This window comes from Manihot esculenta, chromosome 12, assembly GCF_001659605.2.
Source record: "Manihot esculenta cultivar AM560-2 chromosome 12, M.esculenta_v8, whole genome shotgun sequence".
Taxonomy (NCBI): Eukaryota; Viridiplantae; Streptophyta; class Magnoliopsida; order Malpighiales; family Euphorbiaceae; genus Manihot; species Manihot esculenta.
In genome coordinates, this window is record NC_035172.2 from 2008950 (window position 1) to 2024161 (window position 15212).

Here is a 15212-nt window from a genome sequence, read left to right on the forward strand (position 1 = left end):
TTATTTCATATATGACTAACCGCTTAAATAAATAAATAGTAGTAAATAATTAATAATTTAAAAAGATAAAATTTAAAAGTTATTACATTTGATGATTTATCGTCTTTTGGCCTTTTGGTTCAAGATTGTAAACTGCTTCTATCTAGTTATGAGGAAGCAAAGTGTGTTTTTGTTCATAGATCTGCGAATGATGTCGCTCATGTTCTAACAACATCGGCTCATTCTGAGTCAGGTCAAGGAGTTTGGATTGATATCTCTTCTCCTCATATTGTTTCTTTGTTCTCTTTGAATTAATGAAGTTTTCTTGTTATTTCAAAAAAAAAAAAAAAAAAAGTTATTACATTTAATTATCCCAACATAATAATATTCTAAAATTTCCTCTTTAATCTTTATATGATTTTTAAATTTCTAAAATTTGTGCATTTTCCTCGACACTTCTAGGCAAAAGTTACAGTCCCAATATTGTTCTCTTTGGAACTTATCTGTCCTCCTCCCCATTTCTTTATCCTATCTTCAGCAACAGAAGCCTGCATTAATTAATTTCAAATAAAAATTTAAATATAATTATTTTGTTTAATTGTATATATACTAACAAAGCTTCAAATTATAAAATGTAGAAGTTACCTCTTTGTTCCAATTTGTTCTATAAATAATGAAGGAAAGCACAAGAGCCTGTACCACACTCCCTGACATCATTCCATACCAAATTCCCTACAATTTCCCAAATAACAAAAATAATCAGATTTAGTATTATTGGTTTATTCCAAAAAATATATATTTTTTAAATATATATTATTTTCTCCCATTGAAAAAAAAAAGTAAGAAAAGAGAAAACACTTACACGAACGCCCATATCAAGTTTGTAACCTAATGCAAGACCCAAAGGAACACCAAACACGTAGTAACAGACTATGTTTACATATGCAATAATAGCTTGCCATCCTGCTCCAATGGCCACACCTTAAACACATAAAAATATATATATATATATTAAAAAATAATAAAAAGAATTATTTATTGAATTCAATGATGAAATTAATTAATTAATTACCACAGAGAACAGGCTGAACATTGTTAATGATAACGGAAATAGCCAGCAGTGGTGTTAACTCGCTAACGAGTTCTTTAACTCGAGAATCCTTGGAAAACAAAGATGGATACTGGTTTCTTGTCAGGAGGAGAATCGCAGAAATGATTACACCAATAACCAAGGATGATATAACAGCCACTACCACTGAAAATTTTGCTGTTCTTGGATGACCTGCTCCCAGTTCATTCGATACTCTTACACTGCACTAACTTAAATTATATTACCAGGTCTTTGCTTATATAGCAATTTTATTTTTGGCACAATTATAAGATCCCATCAGAATTCGAACTCGAAAACGCTCAATTCTGATTGCTAAACTCATCACTGCTTATTTTTAAGAATTTATTTTAAGTTTTTACTTAAATTATCATAAAGAATTTACAATAAATACAGAAAGCGAGTAGAATCTCTGACTTAGAGTCACGTATTAGTAAATTGAACAAGTAATAACAAACCTTATGGCTGCATTGATTCCAAAACATATCATCACCGTCCAACCGAAAATGTTCAAGCTGCAATTCAGTAGTTCAATCTCAAATTATAGAAACTGAATTTAAATCATCAATTTTTCATTAATAAAAATAAATACACTGCTTTAAGGAAATTTAAATAATCTGTCTATAATTATAATTATAATACAAATAAAAAGTATATAACTTTTTATGCTTTTAAAAAATATCATTTTGAATGGAAATTTTAAAAAAAGACTAATATGAAATTCAGCGACCAACTCTATTTACATTATGAATTTATATTTGTTTTATATAGATTCCATTTAAACAATAAATTTATGTATTTAGATTATATATATAGCAATATAAATTTGATTTAGATAAAAAATTTTATAAAAAATTTATGTATTTAGATTATATATATAGCAATATAAATTAAAATTCAAGAAAAAAAAATGAAAGAAAAAAGAACTGACCATATGGACAAGGCATCCACTGAAACCTCTGCGTACTTTAAATATCCGGCAAACAATATTAATGCCATATAATACCAAATTTCTAAGCTGCACACACAGGTTTTATTATAATTATTAAAACTTTTATTTAAATTTAATTATAAGCTTAACCAATTGCATAAACAAGAAAAAGAAAAAGAATTATTTGCATAATTAACCATAATTTATTAGTTTATTATTATTAAACAGCTTAGCATTATATATCAAAGTTCTATTTAACTTTTCAACCTTTTCTTTTTTTTTTTTTTTTTTTGGGAAAAGAATATTTATTAATAAATTTAATTCCATAAATTCATAGTATAATTTTGAAGCATATTGAGCTTACGTCTAGCCATGGAAATCAGTAAAATTTCAGAAAGGATGAGCATATTCCTTCTTGTAATTCTGGGCAAACACAACCCTCAAAAAACCATTACCAGAGGTTTCCTTTAAATGAAAGGATGAAGCCCAATTACGTTTTCAGCTAAAACCGGCCATCGGTGGAGAAATAAACTTACCAAAGCATCACCGCAGATGAAAGAGACAACCTGACAAAACCCCACAGGTTTTTGAAGGCCTGACTTGAGAATCCATTCCAAGATTGTCTGCAAGCTCCGCTCACAATATACAGAAACTGAGACAAATCAATTAGCCACCACGAAGCATTTAACACCACCGCTGCTCCCACCAGCCCCCATCCCAACTTCAGCATCAAAAGCCAGCTGAAAAATGTATGCAAAACCAAGGCCGCCGCAGATATCACCGCCATAACTATCATCTTCCTTTGAGCCTGCAAGAATTTCGCCATTGGGAAATTCATTGCGTAAGCGAATAACTGAGGTATCATCCAGATTGAGAATATCCCTGCTGCCTTTGATATGGCTGCCTGCTGCCCGATTAGCTTCAGAATCTGAGTGGCGAAGATATACAAAAAGGACAGAAGTGAGGCTGTGGTGCCGAGAATGACCCATGATCTTTGCAAATAGATTCCTAGCATTTCCAGCTGCCCAGCACCAAATGCTTGCCCACACAGTGTTTCAAGTGCACTTCCCATACCAAGCTGTATAAAAAATCATCAGCGATTAATTTAAACCAACTTTGCAACCCAAATTAAACGTATCCATATCTATATATATAAATTCCAGAGGACATGCATGCACAGATATAGCGATAATTTATGAATACCATGACTCCGAAGGAAAACCCGGCGATGAGAGAGTTCTCAATGGAGACAGCAGCGAGGGCCAGGGTGCTAACTTGTCCGCTAAAGACTTGAGTGATGGCGCCGAGGGAGTACTGGCAAATGGAGGTGAAGATGGCAGGGCAGGCGAGGCACCAGAGTTTCTTGAACTCCCTGTAAAATTCTCTGAAAAAAACAGAGATGGAGTTGATCGGAGGAATATCATGGCCATGGGCATCAGGGACTGAAGATTTAGAGTTTGTTTTTGATATTGCAAGTGAGTGTAGTTGGTGTTGGTTCCTTGAATCCTCCATGCTAATTTTTTTTTTCCTTGCAACAGAGGACTACGTGAGGACAGAATTGCCTGAAACCGTCCCCAACATATATAGACCCACGTGGTCCCACCTAAATCACGTTTTACAGAATTTATTAATTTCCAAACACATATTTATATCTTTATATTAAAAGAATAAAATAGTTATAATTTTTAAATTGCAATAACCCAATAATTGTAACTATGGTTTATATGTGTTTAAAATTAATTTTAAAATTTATAAAAAAGTACAGTAAAAGAATTCCGTTGATAGAAAAATAATAATAACATTTTAATGAGTTTCTCAAAATATAAAAATTAACTTACTAATAATAACAATACTCCTGAAATTAAATTATAAAATTTTGCATATGAATTTTGTATTTTTTTTGGCACTATTTTATTTTGGCTTTTGGGTCTTTGTTAAGTTATACTAGGATTTGTCACTTGGCTTATCCATAAATCATCTAATATTTTTGGAAAAAGAAAAATTCCTTATATAATATAATCGGATATAGACAACTACGGACAACTACGCTAATTACCTTATTTATTAATTATTCTTACATGCCTTTCTCAATTAGTTATCTAATTATCTATAGCAATTTAACCAAAATATGACTGAATCCCAAAATCTAATTAGACTTCTAATTCCAGTACCACATTCCAATGGTGCATTTTCTTCCTTTATATTTTGCTTCATTTGAACATGAAATGATTTTGAATTCTAATTAAGATAAATATAAATGAAATTATATGATATTATTTTAATAAATTATTATTGAGAGTTTGAAATAGATTTGATTATATTATTCGAATTAAGATTAAGGTGAGGTGATTTTCGTAGATTCGCTACCATTTGCATCCGTAAGGTTAATACAATAACTGAATGAAGAAAGGGAAACATGAGAGCTTAGTTGTAAGAGTACAGACGCATAAGCTAATATAATATTATAGCAATCAATTAAATTACGTGAGCATTTTGTATGTATTAATTCCTCTTTCATGCTCTTCTTTCGTGTCTTATGCATAATTTTCTTTTTAGAAAAAGCTTATCTACCATAAATTTATATGAATTTAAATTATAAATTATAATAAAAATTTATAAAAAAAATAAATTACATTTTAATTTTTAAATTTTAATATAATTAATATATTAATTTTTATATTTTTAAAATTGAACAATTCAATCTCATATAAATTAAAAATCTCTCACTTTGTTTTTACTGTTTTTTACCATTAAAAATATAGAAATATTTTTATTATTTTTTTAAATAGATAAATTACACTTAAATCTTTTAATTTTAATATAATTAATGAATTAATTTCTATATATATCTTTAAAATCGTACATTTAAATATTTCTATAATCTATGTTCAGTTCGTCCTCTGAATATTTTAATTCTTTTTTTTTATTTAAAAAAATACTTAAATTCTCATTAATTTTTATATATAATATTTCATTTAATTAATTTTTAACGCCTTTTGTTTTTTAAATTTTATTTATTAAAATATTTTGGTCTTTATAATTTCAAAATTTTTAAAAATTATTTATGATTTCAGCTATTTTTAAGTAGTATCAAATAATTTTTAAATAGATTATAAATTTTTATAAAAAATATTTAAAAAAAAACTGTAATTTCATCAAAAAAAAAATCAAACTAATATCTATAATGGATTGAAATACTATAATTTTAGATGAATTAAATATAGAGAAATTCAAAATTTTAATTTTAAAAATATAAAGGCTGGTCTGTCAATTATACTAAAATTTAAAAGACAAAGTATAATTTGTACAACATAAAATTTTCATCTATATTAGAAAGAATTTAAATGTTCATGAGAGTAGTTTAGATATTTAAAATATTCATTCTCTCTTTGACTAATTAATTAATGAATTATGGATAAAATAACCTTTAATTTGGACAGATTAATTATATAAAAATTTAAGTGTTTGATTTTAGAAAAATAGAGACCGATCCATTAATTACTTTAAAATTTGAGAATTAAAATGTAATTTACCCTTTACAAAATTTTAAATATTAAACCTTAATATTATGTTAATATGCCATAAGATAAGTAATTAAATCTCAATAGAAATTTTAATTACATTTTATTTTATTACGATGTACTAAATATAATCTCAGTTATTTAGACTAAGGCATATAGTTAACTACAAGATTAAGGGTAAATTACTCTAGATTCCAATTTTAGTTTATGATTATATTTAGCAATTGATTTTTTTAAGATTATCGTTTTAAAAATTTTAATATTAATATAAAAATAATTTCGATATAAAATAAGATCAATCGTGTATTTACAGTCTTACACGCTTAACCTGCGGTAAGTGTATTTGAATAAATTTAAGAGATCTCAAATTTTACTCCTCAATTCCATTTTAAAAAAGAAAATTTAGTGGCGGAGACTATAAGTTATACACCTCTAGATAATCGGGGAGCAAAAAATAAAAAGCTATCTCAGTTGTAAATTTTCCAGAGAAATTATTGCTAAATCATTACAGTTCCACCAAAGAATCAGAATCCATTTCCCTTCGATTTGAGGACAAGCTTAATTTTCCGCTGTTCTTCTCCTCCGAATCCACATGTCCTCCCCATCTTTTTATCCTGTCTCCAGCAATTGAAGCCTGCAATAACATTAATTAAATAATTAGGCATTAAAATAATGAAATAGTATATAGTCCAGAAATGAAAAAAAAATTAAAAAAAAATTAAAAAGTCTACCTCTTTGTTCCAGTTTGTTCTATAAATCATGAAGAAGAGAGCCAAAGTCTGTAGTGCAGTCCCTGACATCATTCCATACCAGATCCCCTAAGAAAAGCTCAACCGATAAACCATTAGATCTCTGATAGTTTCCTCAGGCCCATTATTATTTATTTAAGTACTTAATGGCTTAAGTATAAAGGAGAAAAGACTTACACGAACGCCCATACCAAGCTTGTAACCCAATATAAGGCCAAGAGGAATCCCAACTACATAATAACAAGCTATGTTCACATAAGCCACAGCAGCTTGCCATCCCGCTCCAATGGCCACACCTTAAACGTAAAAACAATATATACATACATAAATAGTCGATAAAATAATAAAAAAGTAGATAAAATTAATTAATTTTTAATTTACCAGAGAGAACAGGCTGAACATTGTTGATGACGATACAGAGAGCGAGGAGTGGCGTGAGTTCGTCTACGAGTTCTTGAACTTGAGAATCGTTGGAGAAGAGAGAAGGATAAATATTTCTTGTGAGGATGAGAATGAGAGAAAGAATGAGACCAATTATGAAGGATGATATAACAGCAACCACTAGTGAAAATTTTGCTGTTCTTGGATGAGCTGCTCCTAATTCATTTGATACTCTTACACTGCAACATTACATATTCTTCAATATTAAAAAAAATATGTCTTTTAATTAAATGAAAATAAATTATAATTTTTTTCATCTAACCTTATAGCTGCATTCATTCCCAGAGCTACCATCACCGTCCACCCCAAAATGTTCATGCTGCAATTCAACAAATTTTTTAAAAAAATATATATCGGTGTTTGCCACTTCAACTGCACGAGGACTGTCGGAAAAATATCATCCGATTGAAAAAAAAAAAAAAATACATACGCTTGTTGTATTCTAGAATTTCAGTCGAAGTTATCTAATTAATAATAATTACATGAGCACTCACCTAATTTTTTTAAATTCTTAAATGAACATGATTCGTAATGCATCAAATAAATTATAAAATATAATAAAATATTTTTTGTTCGAACATATATGTCTATATATATATAAATAGGGGATGAGCAAATCCTGCACAGAAAAATAAATAAAATAATAATAATAGTAATAAAAGAGATACTGACCATATGGACAAAGCATCCACTGCAACCTCTGCGTTCTTTAAATATCCAGCAAAGAGTATCAATGCCATAAAGTACCAAACTTCTAAGCTGCAGACTCGCACAGAGATTTGAATTATAATTCTTTGTTACTAAAAAGTTAAGAGAATCTTTTAGCTGAACATTAATTAATAGTTCAGATTTATAGTTTATTAATGAAAATTCTGAGGCTGAAATTGGGCTGGGACGATATACATGAAATTTTTTGTATTTTCAAATTTAGAAAAAAAAAATTAATTTGTTTTTATCCAAAAAATTAGAAAAAGAAGGGCACTAGAATGAGTGGATGTCGCTATTATATGCTTAAATTTATATGAAATAATTATAATAGTATATGTATATATTTCCTTGACTGAACAACCAGTCCAATAAGTGTTCAATTTTGATTTTTGAACATGCAATATCCTGACAAAATCAAATAATAATTGAAAGATCCCATGCAATAGCTTACCAAAGCATAACAGCAGATGCAAGAGACAAGCGAACAAAACCCCACAAGTTCTGAAAAGCTTTCCAAGAAAATCCATTCCAAGTTCGGCCACAAGTTCCGCTGATAATATAAAAAAACTGAGCCAAATCAATGAACCACCAAGAAGCATTCAACACCACTGCTGCTCCAACCAATCCCCATCCCAGTTTCAGCATCAAAAGCCAGCTGAATAAAGTATGCAAAACGAAGGCTGCAGCTGAGATCAAGGCCATAACCATGATCTTGCTTTGAGCCTGCAAGAACTTTGCCATGGGGAAGTTCATGGCGTAAGCGAATAACTGAGGTATCATCCAGATTGCGAATACCCCAGCTGTTTTAGATATGGCTTCCGTTTGCCCAATCAACTTCAAAAGTTGTGCGGCGAAGATATAAATCAATGAGAGAAGCGAGGCTGTAGTGCAGAGAATGATCCATGATCTCTGCAAATAGATCCCTAGCATATCCAGCTGCCCAGCTCCAAATGCTTGCCCACATAGCGTCTCAAGTGCACTTCCCATTCCAAGCTGTTTATTACCAATAATAGATCATCAGCAACCAATATCGAATATGAAAACCAAGGAACACAGCAGCTGATATTGGCTGTATTTGATAAATAGTAATATATGTGTAATTTTATACCATGGCGCCGAAGGAAAAGCCGGCGATGACAGAGTTCTCCACGGAGACGGCAGCAAGGGCGAGGGTGCCAACTTGGCCGGAAAAAACTTGAGTAATGGCGCCAAGGGAGTACTGGCAAATGGAGGTGAAGATGGCAGGGCCAGCCAAGTACCAAAGTTTCTTGGACTCAACGTAGAATTCTCTGAAGAAATCACTAACGCCGTTGATGGGAGAGATGTCATCAGCATCAGGAACGAAGGAAATAGTGCTTGTTGTTGATCTGGGAAGTGAGAGTAGAGAGTCTAGATCCTCATGATGATGGCTGTGGTTTTGGTTTTGGTCCTCCGACGGAGAGAGAAGCGGCTTTGTTGAATCCTCCATGTGAGGTGAAGGAGAGGGAAAGAGAGGATGGCTTTCTCTTTCAAGAGAGATAAGGATTGCATGAAATGGAGCCAAATATAAAGCTCCATGCGGTGGTGCTTGGATTTAGAAAATTGTATATAGACGGGGATTTTATGATTTTTTTTCTAAATATAAAAATTTTAACTTGGATTATTAAGATAATTAGTATGATTAATTATTTTAATAATTATTAATTATTTTTATGGTAATTAATTAAAAGTTATTTTTTTTATGCTCAGCTAGATCTCTATTAGAACATTAAGTATCTGATTATTTTTTTAAAAATAATTTATATTTAGAAAATATTTTACTTAACTCAATTCATTTAAGTGGATTTCTCTATAAAATAGAAGCGTCGGATCTCGTGGACTCCGACAAAGTCCACCTAAGAATTTTTTTATCTTATTATTAATAACTCAATATAATTTTTACACACACTTAAGCAGTTATTGGATAAATGACATCTTAATTAAAATTAATATAATTTTATAATTAAATTAAAATTAATAAATTTTTATTAAATGAGTGTTCAAGCATCTTGATTTATATTAAATTTTTCTATAACGATCACATTATTATTTGATTTGAATGTAATTAACATATTAATTACACGCTAGAATTTTCAACGCCGCATTATTTTGAGTTATTGAAATAATGAAAATTACTTATACTCCATAATCTATCCATCCGGCGAGAAAGCCCACCATATCGATTGCTCTACCGTTCTCACCATCTCCAACAACCAACAGCATAGGTAGAAGTAGTCAAAGATGATAAAGAGAAATCAAAAAGCATATGCATGTCCTAGAAGACGGCCATAATTAAAGAACACAAAAAAACCCATAAACCATAACTAAAGAAATTGGGGGTAAACCAAAAAAATCAATAAAACTTTATAAATTATTTGGTTTCAAATGTAAAGTAAAACGGATTACAAGTCTTCTTAAATTAGTATAATTTGTCTTATTGAGCCAAAAGTTCCCACCTTTTATAATTTTTTTTGTGGAAGTCTTTGTTAGTGATAATTTCCTAATTTGACATACACATTGCCAATCCCTAATTTGATTATAGTGTAATAAAATATAACTTTGATTATCTTGATAGGTGAGTAAAGTAAATAGATGATGCAAACTCCCCTACATCACCAAATATATTGATCAAAGAGATACAAGATATATTAATTAATTTTTTTAAATTTTAATCGTTAAATATTTTTACCGTTTAATTTTTATAATTTTAAAAAATTTATTAATTAATTTTTTAAATTTAATAAAGTTTTTAAAAATTAAAATTAATTAATAAATTTTTTAAAATATTAAAAATATTTTTAAAATAAAAAAACCAACTGTCAATTCAATGCGTACTTAGGAGAATAATCCAAGCAGCATCTATTGAGAAAGTTAGTGTAGGGTAAAGCTAAAATTCAAGTGTAGTTGAGCCATGGGAATGTTCGTTGAGAGAGTGATTGTCATGGGAATGTTAGTTGAGAGAAGCATGGTAAAAAAACAATTAGTGACAAATTAAAGAGCAATTAGTACAGACAAGAGTTTGCAGATGTTGACACTGCATGCTTCACGATCTCATCATGTCCTCCATCCTTTTTTGGGGGCAGACAAGACTCTCTGCAACACAATAAAAATATCAATACAAATACTCTCTTGGAAAATGGAAAATTATTATAAATGATATATTTCGATTAAATTAGGAAAAATATTGTAGTTAAAATAAATTATTAATTTTTTATCTGAAATATAAATTATTAAATTATCAAAAATTTATCATTAAAATAATATTGTAGTTAAGATAAATAAAAACTATGAAATGAGAGTATATATTCATTTACATAACTTTATTAAAAATTAAATAATTTATATTATTAAATTATTTTTATTTTTTTTATATGCATATAGCATATTAGTAAATCAATGAAAAATTATTATAAAGTTTCTAAATTATTTATAAAATTAACTAGTTTTTCTCTATTTCAATCACTTAACTAAATATTATTATATTTTATAAAATTCAATCCTTTAATTCTTTTATTAAAAAATTATTAACGGGATTTAATTATTTAATTTTTATATTTTAAATATTTATATTATTTAATTCTTATGATAAAAATTAAAATAAATAAATTAACATAGAACAAAAAAGTTTGATTTATAAAATACAGGATATTTTAATTAAATGATTTTTAAATAAAAATAAATTAATAAAATTTTTTAAAATTCAACGATTTGATAATAATTCTCTTTAAATTAATTAGTTAAAAATCATATTAAATTTTTATAATTTTTTTAAAATTATTAGTGTTAGAGTTTGGGATTAAAATTTTATTATTAAAAAATTACAATTTTAATTTCTTAAAGCCTAATCATTCACAGGCCCAAAAAATCCGAATTACCACAAAATGCCTAACAATACTTTTTCCAATGAGAAATTAATGCCTGTTTGCCTTTGGGGACTAGCTTGGACCTTGCCCTAAGCATTCGCGTCTTTTAATTCTTAGTTAAACTAATATTCATTATTTATTAATTTAATTAATTTAAATTCACACTAAATAAATTTATTAAAAAAATAAACGACTCCTTCCCACCATCCAAATTTTAAAAATATTAAATAAAAAACATTACATCTCTGGTACACGTCGTCTTCTGTATACAGAGAGAATCCAACTGCGTGGCTGCAGTAATGGCATTTTATTTTATGATAATTCATTATTGATATAAAAAAAATTTTAATTAATTTTTTAATTTTAAAAAACACATTATAATATTTTTAAAATATTAAAATCTATTAATTAGCCTTTTATTAATTTTAAATATTAAGTATTTTATTATTTAATTTTATAATTAAAAAAATGCATTAATTTATCTTTTAATTTATAAAAAATAAATTAATTCATTTTTATACTTAAAATTAAACTTTTCTTATATTTAATAGATAAAATTAATAAAATAATTAGTTATTATAATTTTTAAAATATTTTAATATATTTTTAAAATTAAAAGATTAATTAGTAAATTTATTATTATTATAAAAGCTAAATAGTAATTTTTTATTTTATTTTTTTGGCTCTTGGATCTTTGCCCTTGTCTTTGTGCAAGGATTCTGATGCACTATTGTTTTCTCTTGAAGCGGCTCTTCAATTGTCAATTTGTCTTTGCCGTGGCACCTTGTGCTAGTTGGGATTCTATACTTTCTGGTCCTTGAGCCTCTTGTGTTTAGCCTCTTTTTTTTTTTTTTTTTTTTTTTTTTTCAATGCCTTTTTACAAGTCTAATGATTATAAACCTGGTCAATTTATTCAATAATATTAAATTTATTTTCGATGAAAATAAATTTTTATATAAAAAAAAAACCCTTTTTACACCCTCTTTAATTTTAAGACCTGCTATCGCCATTAATAGCATAATATACTCACAGTATTCAGTTTAAAATAAAAAAATTGATCGAATCGAATTAATTTTAAAATTTAATTTAATTTTTTATTTAATTTAATTCAATTTGATTTTTAAATTTAAAAATTTTAATTTTAAAAATTTTAATTTTATTTGTTTCTATTTTAATCAGAAAAAAAAATTAAAAAAATTAAATTGAATCGATCAATGATAATAATATATTATTTTTAATAATACAGAAAAAATTAAATTATATTAAAATTAAAATATTTTAATTAAATTTTAAAATATTAAAAATAAAATATAAAAAATAAAAAATTTATTAAAAATTAAAATGATCAAGTCAAATCGAATCAAACTGGTTCGATTCATTTTCTAATCAAAATCGATTCGATTTGATTTTTATAAATACTAAAATTTTAATTTTCGATTTATTCAGTTCGATTCAGTTATAAACCAAACTGACTGAATACTTACTCCTTTTCACATAATTAATCTGATAATAAATAGATTAAAGTAAATTTTAAATTATTATAATGAGCGTGGCACTAGCATTATCAAATTATTATTATGGTAGAAGGTGGTGAATATCGATCGTTTTCAGTTGGTTTAAAAATTTATATTGGGTGGCGTAGAGACGATAACGAAACACAAGGTCTGCCAGCTGGAATACATTGCCCGTGGGATCTATCAAAGGCACTCCTGATCTCCGCTGTGTATCATTCCACGTCTTCCACTTCCTCTTTTCATTTTCAACTATCACTAAATTAATCATTAATGGAAAATCTATTAAATAAACATATTTAAAAAATAAATAAAGGAGGACGTGATAAAGACCTTTTGACCTGTGTCTCCGTTAGCGTTATGCAAAGAGTCCATTCAATTTCAAGCTAAATAAATTAAAATTTTAATTTAATGTGCTTTGATTTATCAATTTGATATTATTTTCATGGGTTTTTTCTAATTTTTATTTAGCGAATTTTACTATATAGTTTACAAGAATAATAAAAATTAGTCTTAAATTCAATACTATTGATTTGTTCGATTTTTTAAATCAATTTTAATTCAAAAATTATAAACAAAAAACTATTTAAGAAAAAATAATAAAAAAATCCACCCAAAAACTAAAATAAAATTTTTAACATTATTTTATAATAAGAGTAATTTACGGTATAATTTTTAAAATTTAGTAAAATTTCATAATTTAATTTTTATATTTTTAATAGTAAATCATTTAATTTTTAATTTTATAAATAATATAATCTTTCTATTAAATTTATAGTTAATCAATAATTAATTAAATAAATTAACTCAAATTAAAAATATTAAAATTTTAATAATTAAATTATTATAATTAAAAAAATAAAATTATTATAAAAATAATGCTCTCCCCAATGTGTCCCCTCTTCAAATAACTCTTTAATTCTTAGAGGATTTCGTTCTCACAGTTTTCACAACTTGTCTGCAACCTTAAAATCTCCTCTGAATATTCATTCACCATTCGACTCCTTTAAATACAGTCATGATATTGATTATATAAAATTTTAGCGTGATCACTAAGCAATAATCATTATTCAATCATCTGCTTCATCAATGGCCAATTTTATATAGGTTCTAGTCTCCGGTGATAATATTCGTTTTGAATAGAATTCCACCATGCTGCTGCACTGCTCTTTAATTTATAAGTCATAATCATAAACATTTGATCCTCTTCCACCATGTACATAACTTTAAAAAATCGATCAACCTTCGCCAACCAATCAATGACAGATTTTACATTCAATGAACAAAAAAAGTTTTGAAGATCTACATTTATCTTATAATCTTTGTGATAATCTTGTTGGGAGCCATATAATTTGCGAGCACCTGATTTGTAACCACGAGATTTGGAATTGGTTGGGAGCCTTCGGTTGTGGTGGGTTGGTTGTTATCTCATTGTAGAACTAGTTGTCTGGTCATCTCTCTCAATTTTGCCAATGGTACCTCAATTGCAGCGAGTTGCGCCTCTTGATTGCTGGCCATAAATGAACTTCGCTCTAATACTAACTGAAATAGACTAATTACACTTCGTCAGGAATTTTAACTAACAACGCTTGGTTAAGACAAATTTAGAAAATGAAAGGTTAAAAGTCAAACTTTCTTATTAAATTCTTAAAAATTAAAAAGTGTTTCCGAGAGTTAAAAAAAAATAGTTATTTTAGTAAAAATTATAGTATGAAAAATAATAAAAAAAATAAAAAAAAAATAAAAAAATAAAATTAATCCTTTAAATGATGTATTTTCCCTAGAACTTTGTGATAGGTTTATTCCCGTTATCATATTTTTTAAAATTTCATGTTTCAAAATTTTTTTTTGAAAAACTATCGTAGACCTCTAACGAATATCAGAAGTAAAAATTAAGCTCGATTCAAATTTATCATAAAATTTAAAACTAATTATTCCGTATCAATAATGATAATGATGAAATTCATAGAAACAAACACTAAATGGGCAATGAAAAAATTAGAAAGTTCATTTGCATCAAATGGTTGTATTGAAATGATTTATGAAGCAAACATTTTCTACCAAAATACTATATTGCTTTATTTCCATCCCTGGTAACAAAATGAAAGTGAAGTTTTTATAAGTTTGAACAAACTTAAATGAACTTTTATAAAATTATATATATATATATTTAAAAAATGATACTTTACTTTTATTATAAATAAAAAATTAATATAAAAATATTAAATTAAAATTTTAAAAAAATTTTAATTCTAAATGAAATAAAGGGTTAGAGTTTACAATCTCCTTATATAGAATTTGCAATTTATCGGTGATTGAGAGGCTGATTTCTGAAAATAAAATGTGGTTTTGGGAAACTTCGAGATGTTAAACAAAAATGCAC

The 15212-nt window shown here is 27.2% G+C and overlaps 2 protein-coding genes across 2 annotated transcripts; both read right to left on the reverse strand.

Moving 5' to 3' along the window:
- Window positions 1-437: 437 nt before the first annotated feature.
- LOC110627309 (protein DETOXIFICATION 29) lies at window positions 438-3455 on the reverse strand. The gene is made up of 8 exons (XM_021773574.2): window positions 3222-3455; window positions 2555-3096; window positions 2019-2105; window positions 1546-1602; window positions 1052-1290; window positions 842-960; window positions 625-711; window positions 438-527 (listed from the first exon to the last, which is right to left on the reverse strand). The coding sequence occupies exons 1-8, from the start codon at window positions 3222-3224 to the stop codon at window positions 438-440; spliced, it is 1224 nt and encodes a 407-aa protein (XP_021629266.1). The 5' UTR covers window positions 3225-3455.
- A 2490-nt stretch (window positions 3456-5945) lies between these two features.
- LOC110627362 (protein DETOXIFICATION 29) lies at window positions 5946-8974 on the reverse strand. The gene is made up of 8 exons (XM_021773643.2): window positions 8546-8974; window positions 7889-8430; window positions 7402-7488; window positions 6992-7048; window positions 6670-6908; window positions 6466-6584; window positions 6271-6357; window positions 5946-6173 (listed from the first exon to the last, which is right to left on the reverse strand). The coding sequence occupies exons 1-8, from the start codon at window positions 8903-8905 to the stop codon at window positions 6045-6047; spliced, it is 1620 nt and encodes a 539-aa protein (XP_021629335.1). The 5' UTR covers window positions 8906-8974; the 3' UTR covers window positions 5946-6044.
- Window positions 8975-15212: the final 6238 nt, after the last annotated feature.

Excerpts from the sequence above, each read along its gene's own strand:
- LOC110627309 (XM_021773574.2), bottom strand. Across the intron at positions 1,603-2,018 it reads GTGGATGCCTTGTCCATATG|CTTGAACATTTTCGGTTGGA; the intron begins GTCAGTTCTTTT and ends ACTGAATTGCAG. Across the intron at positions 712-841 it reads AACTTGATATGGGCGTTCGT|GGAATTTGGTATGGAATGAT; the intron begins GTAAGTGTTTTC and ends GGGAAATTGTAG.
- LOC110627362 (XM_021773643.2), bottom strand. The coding sequence starts at position 8,905 with ATGGAGGATTCAACAAAGCCGCTTCTCTCTCCGTCGGAGGACCAAAAC. Across the intron at positions 7,489-7,888 it reads GCATCTGCTGTTATGCTTTG|CTTAGAAGTTTGGTACTTTA; the intron begins GTAAGCTATTGC and ends GCGAGTCTGCAG. Across the intron at positions 6,585-6,669 it reads TGTTCAGCCTGTTCTCTCTG|GTGTGGCCATTGGAGCGGGA; the intron begins GTAAATTAAAAA and ends TTTACGTTTAAG.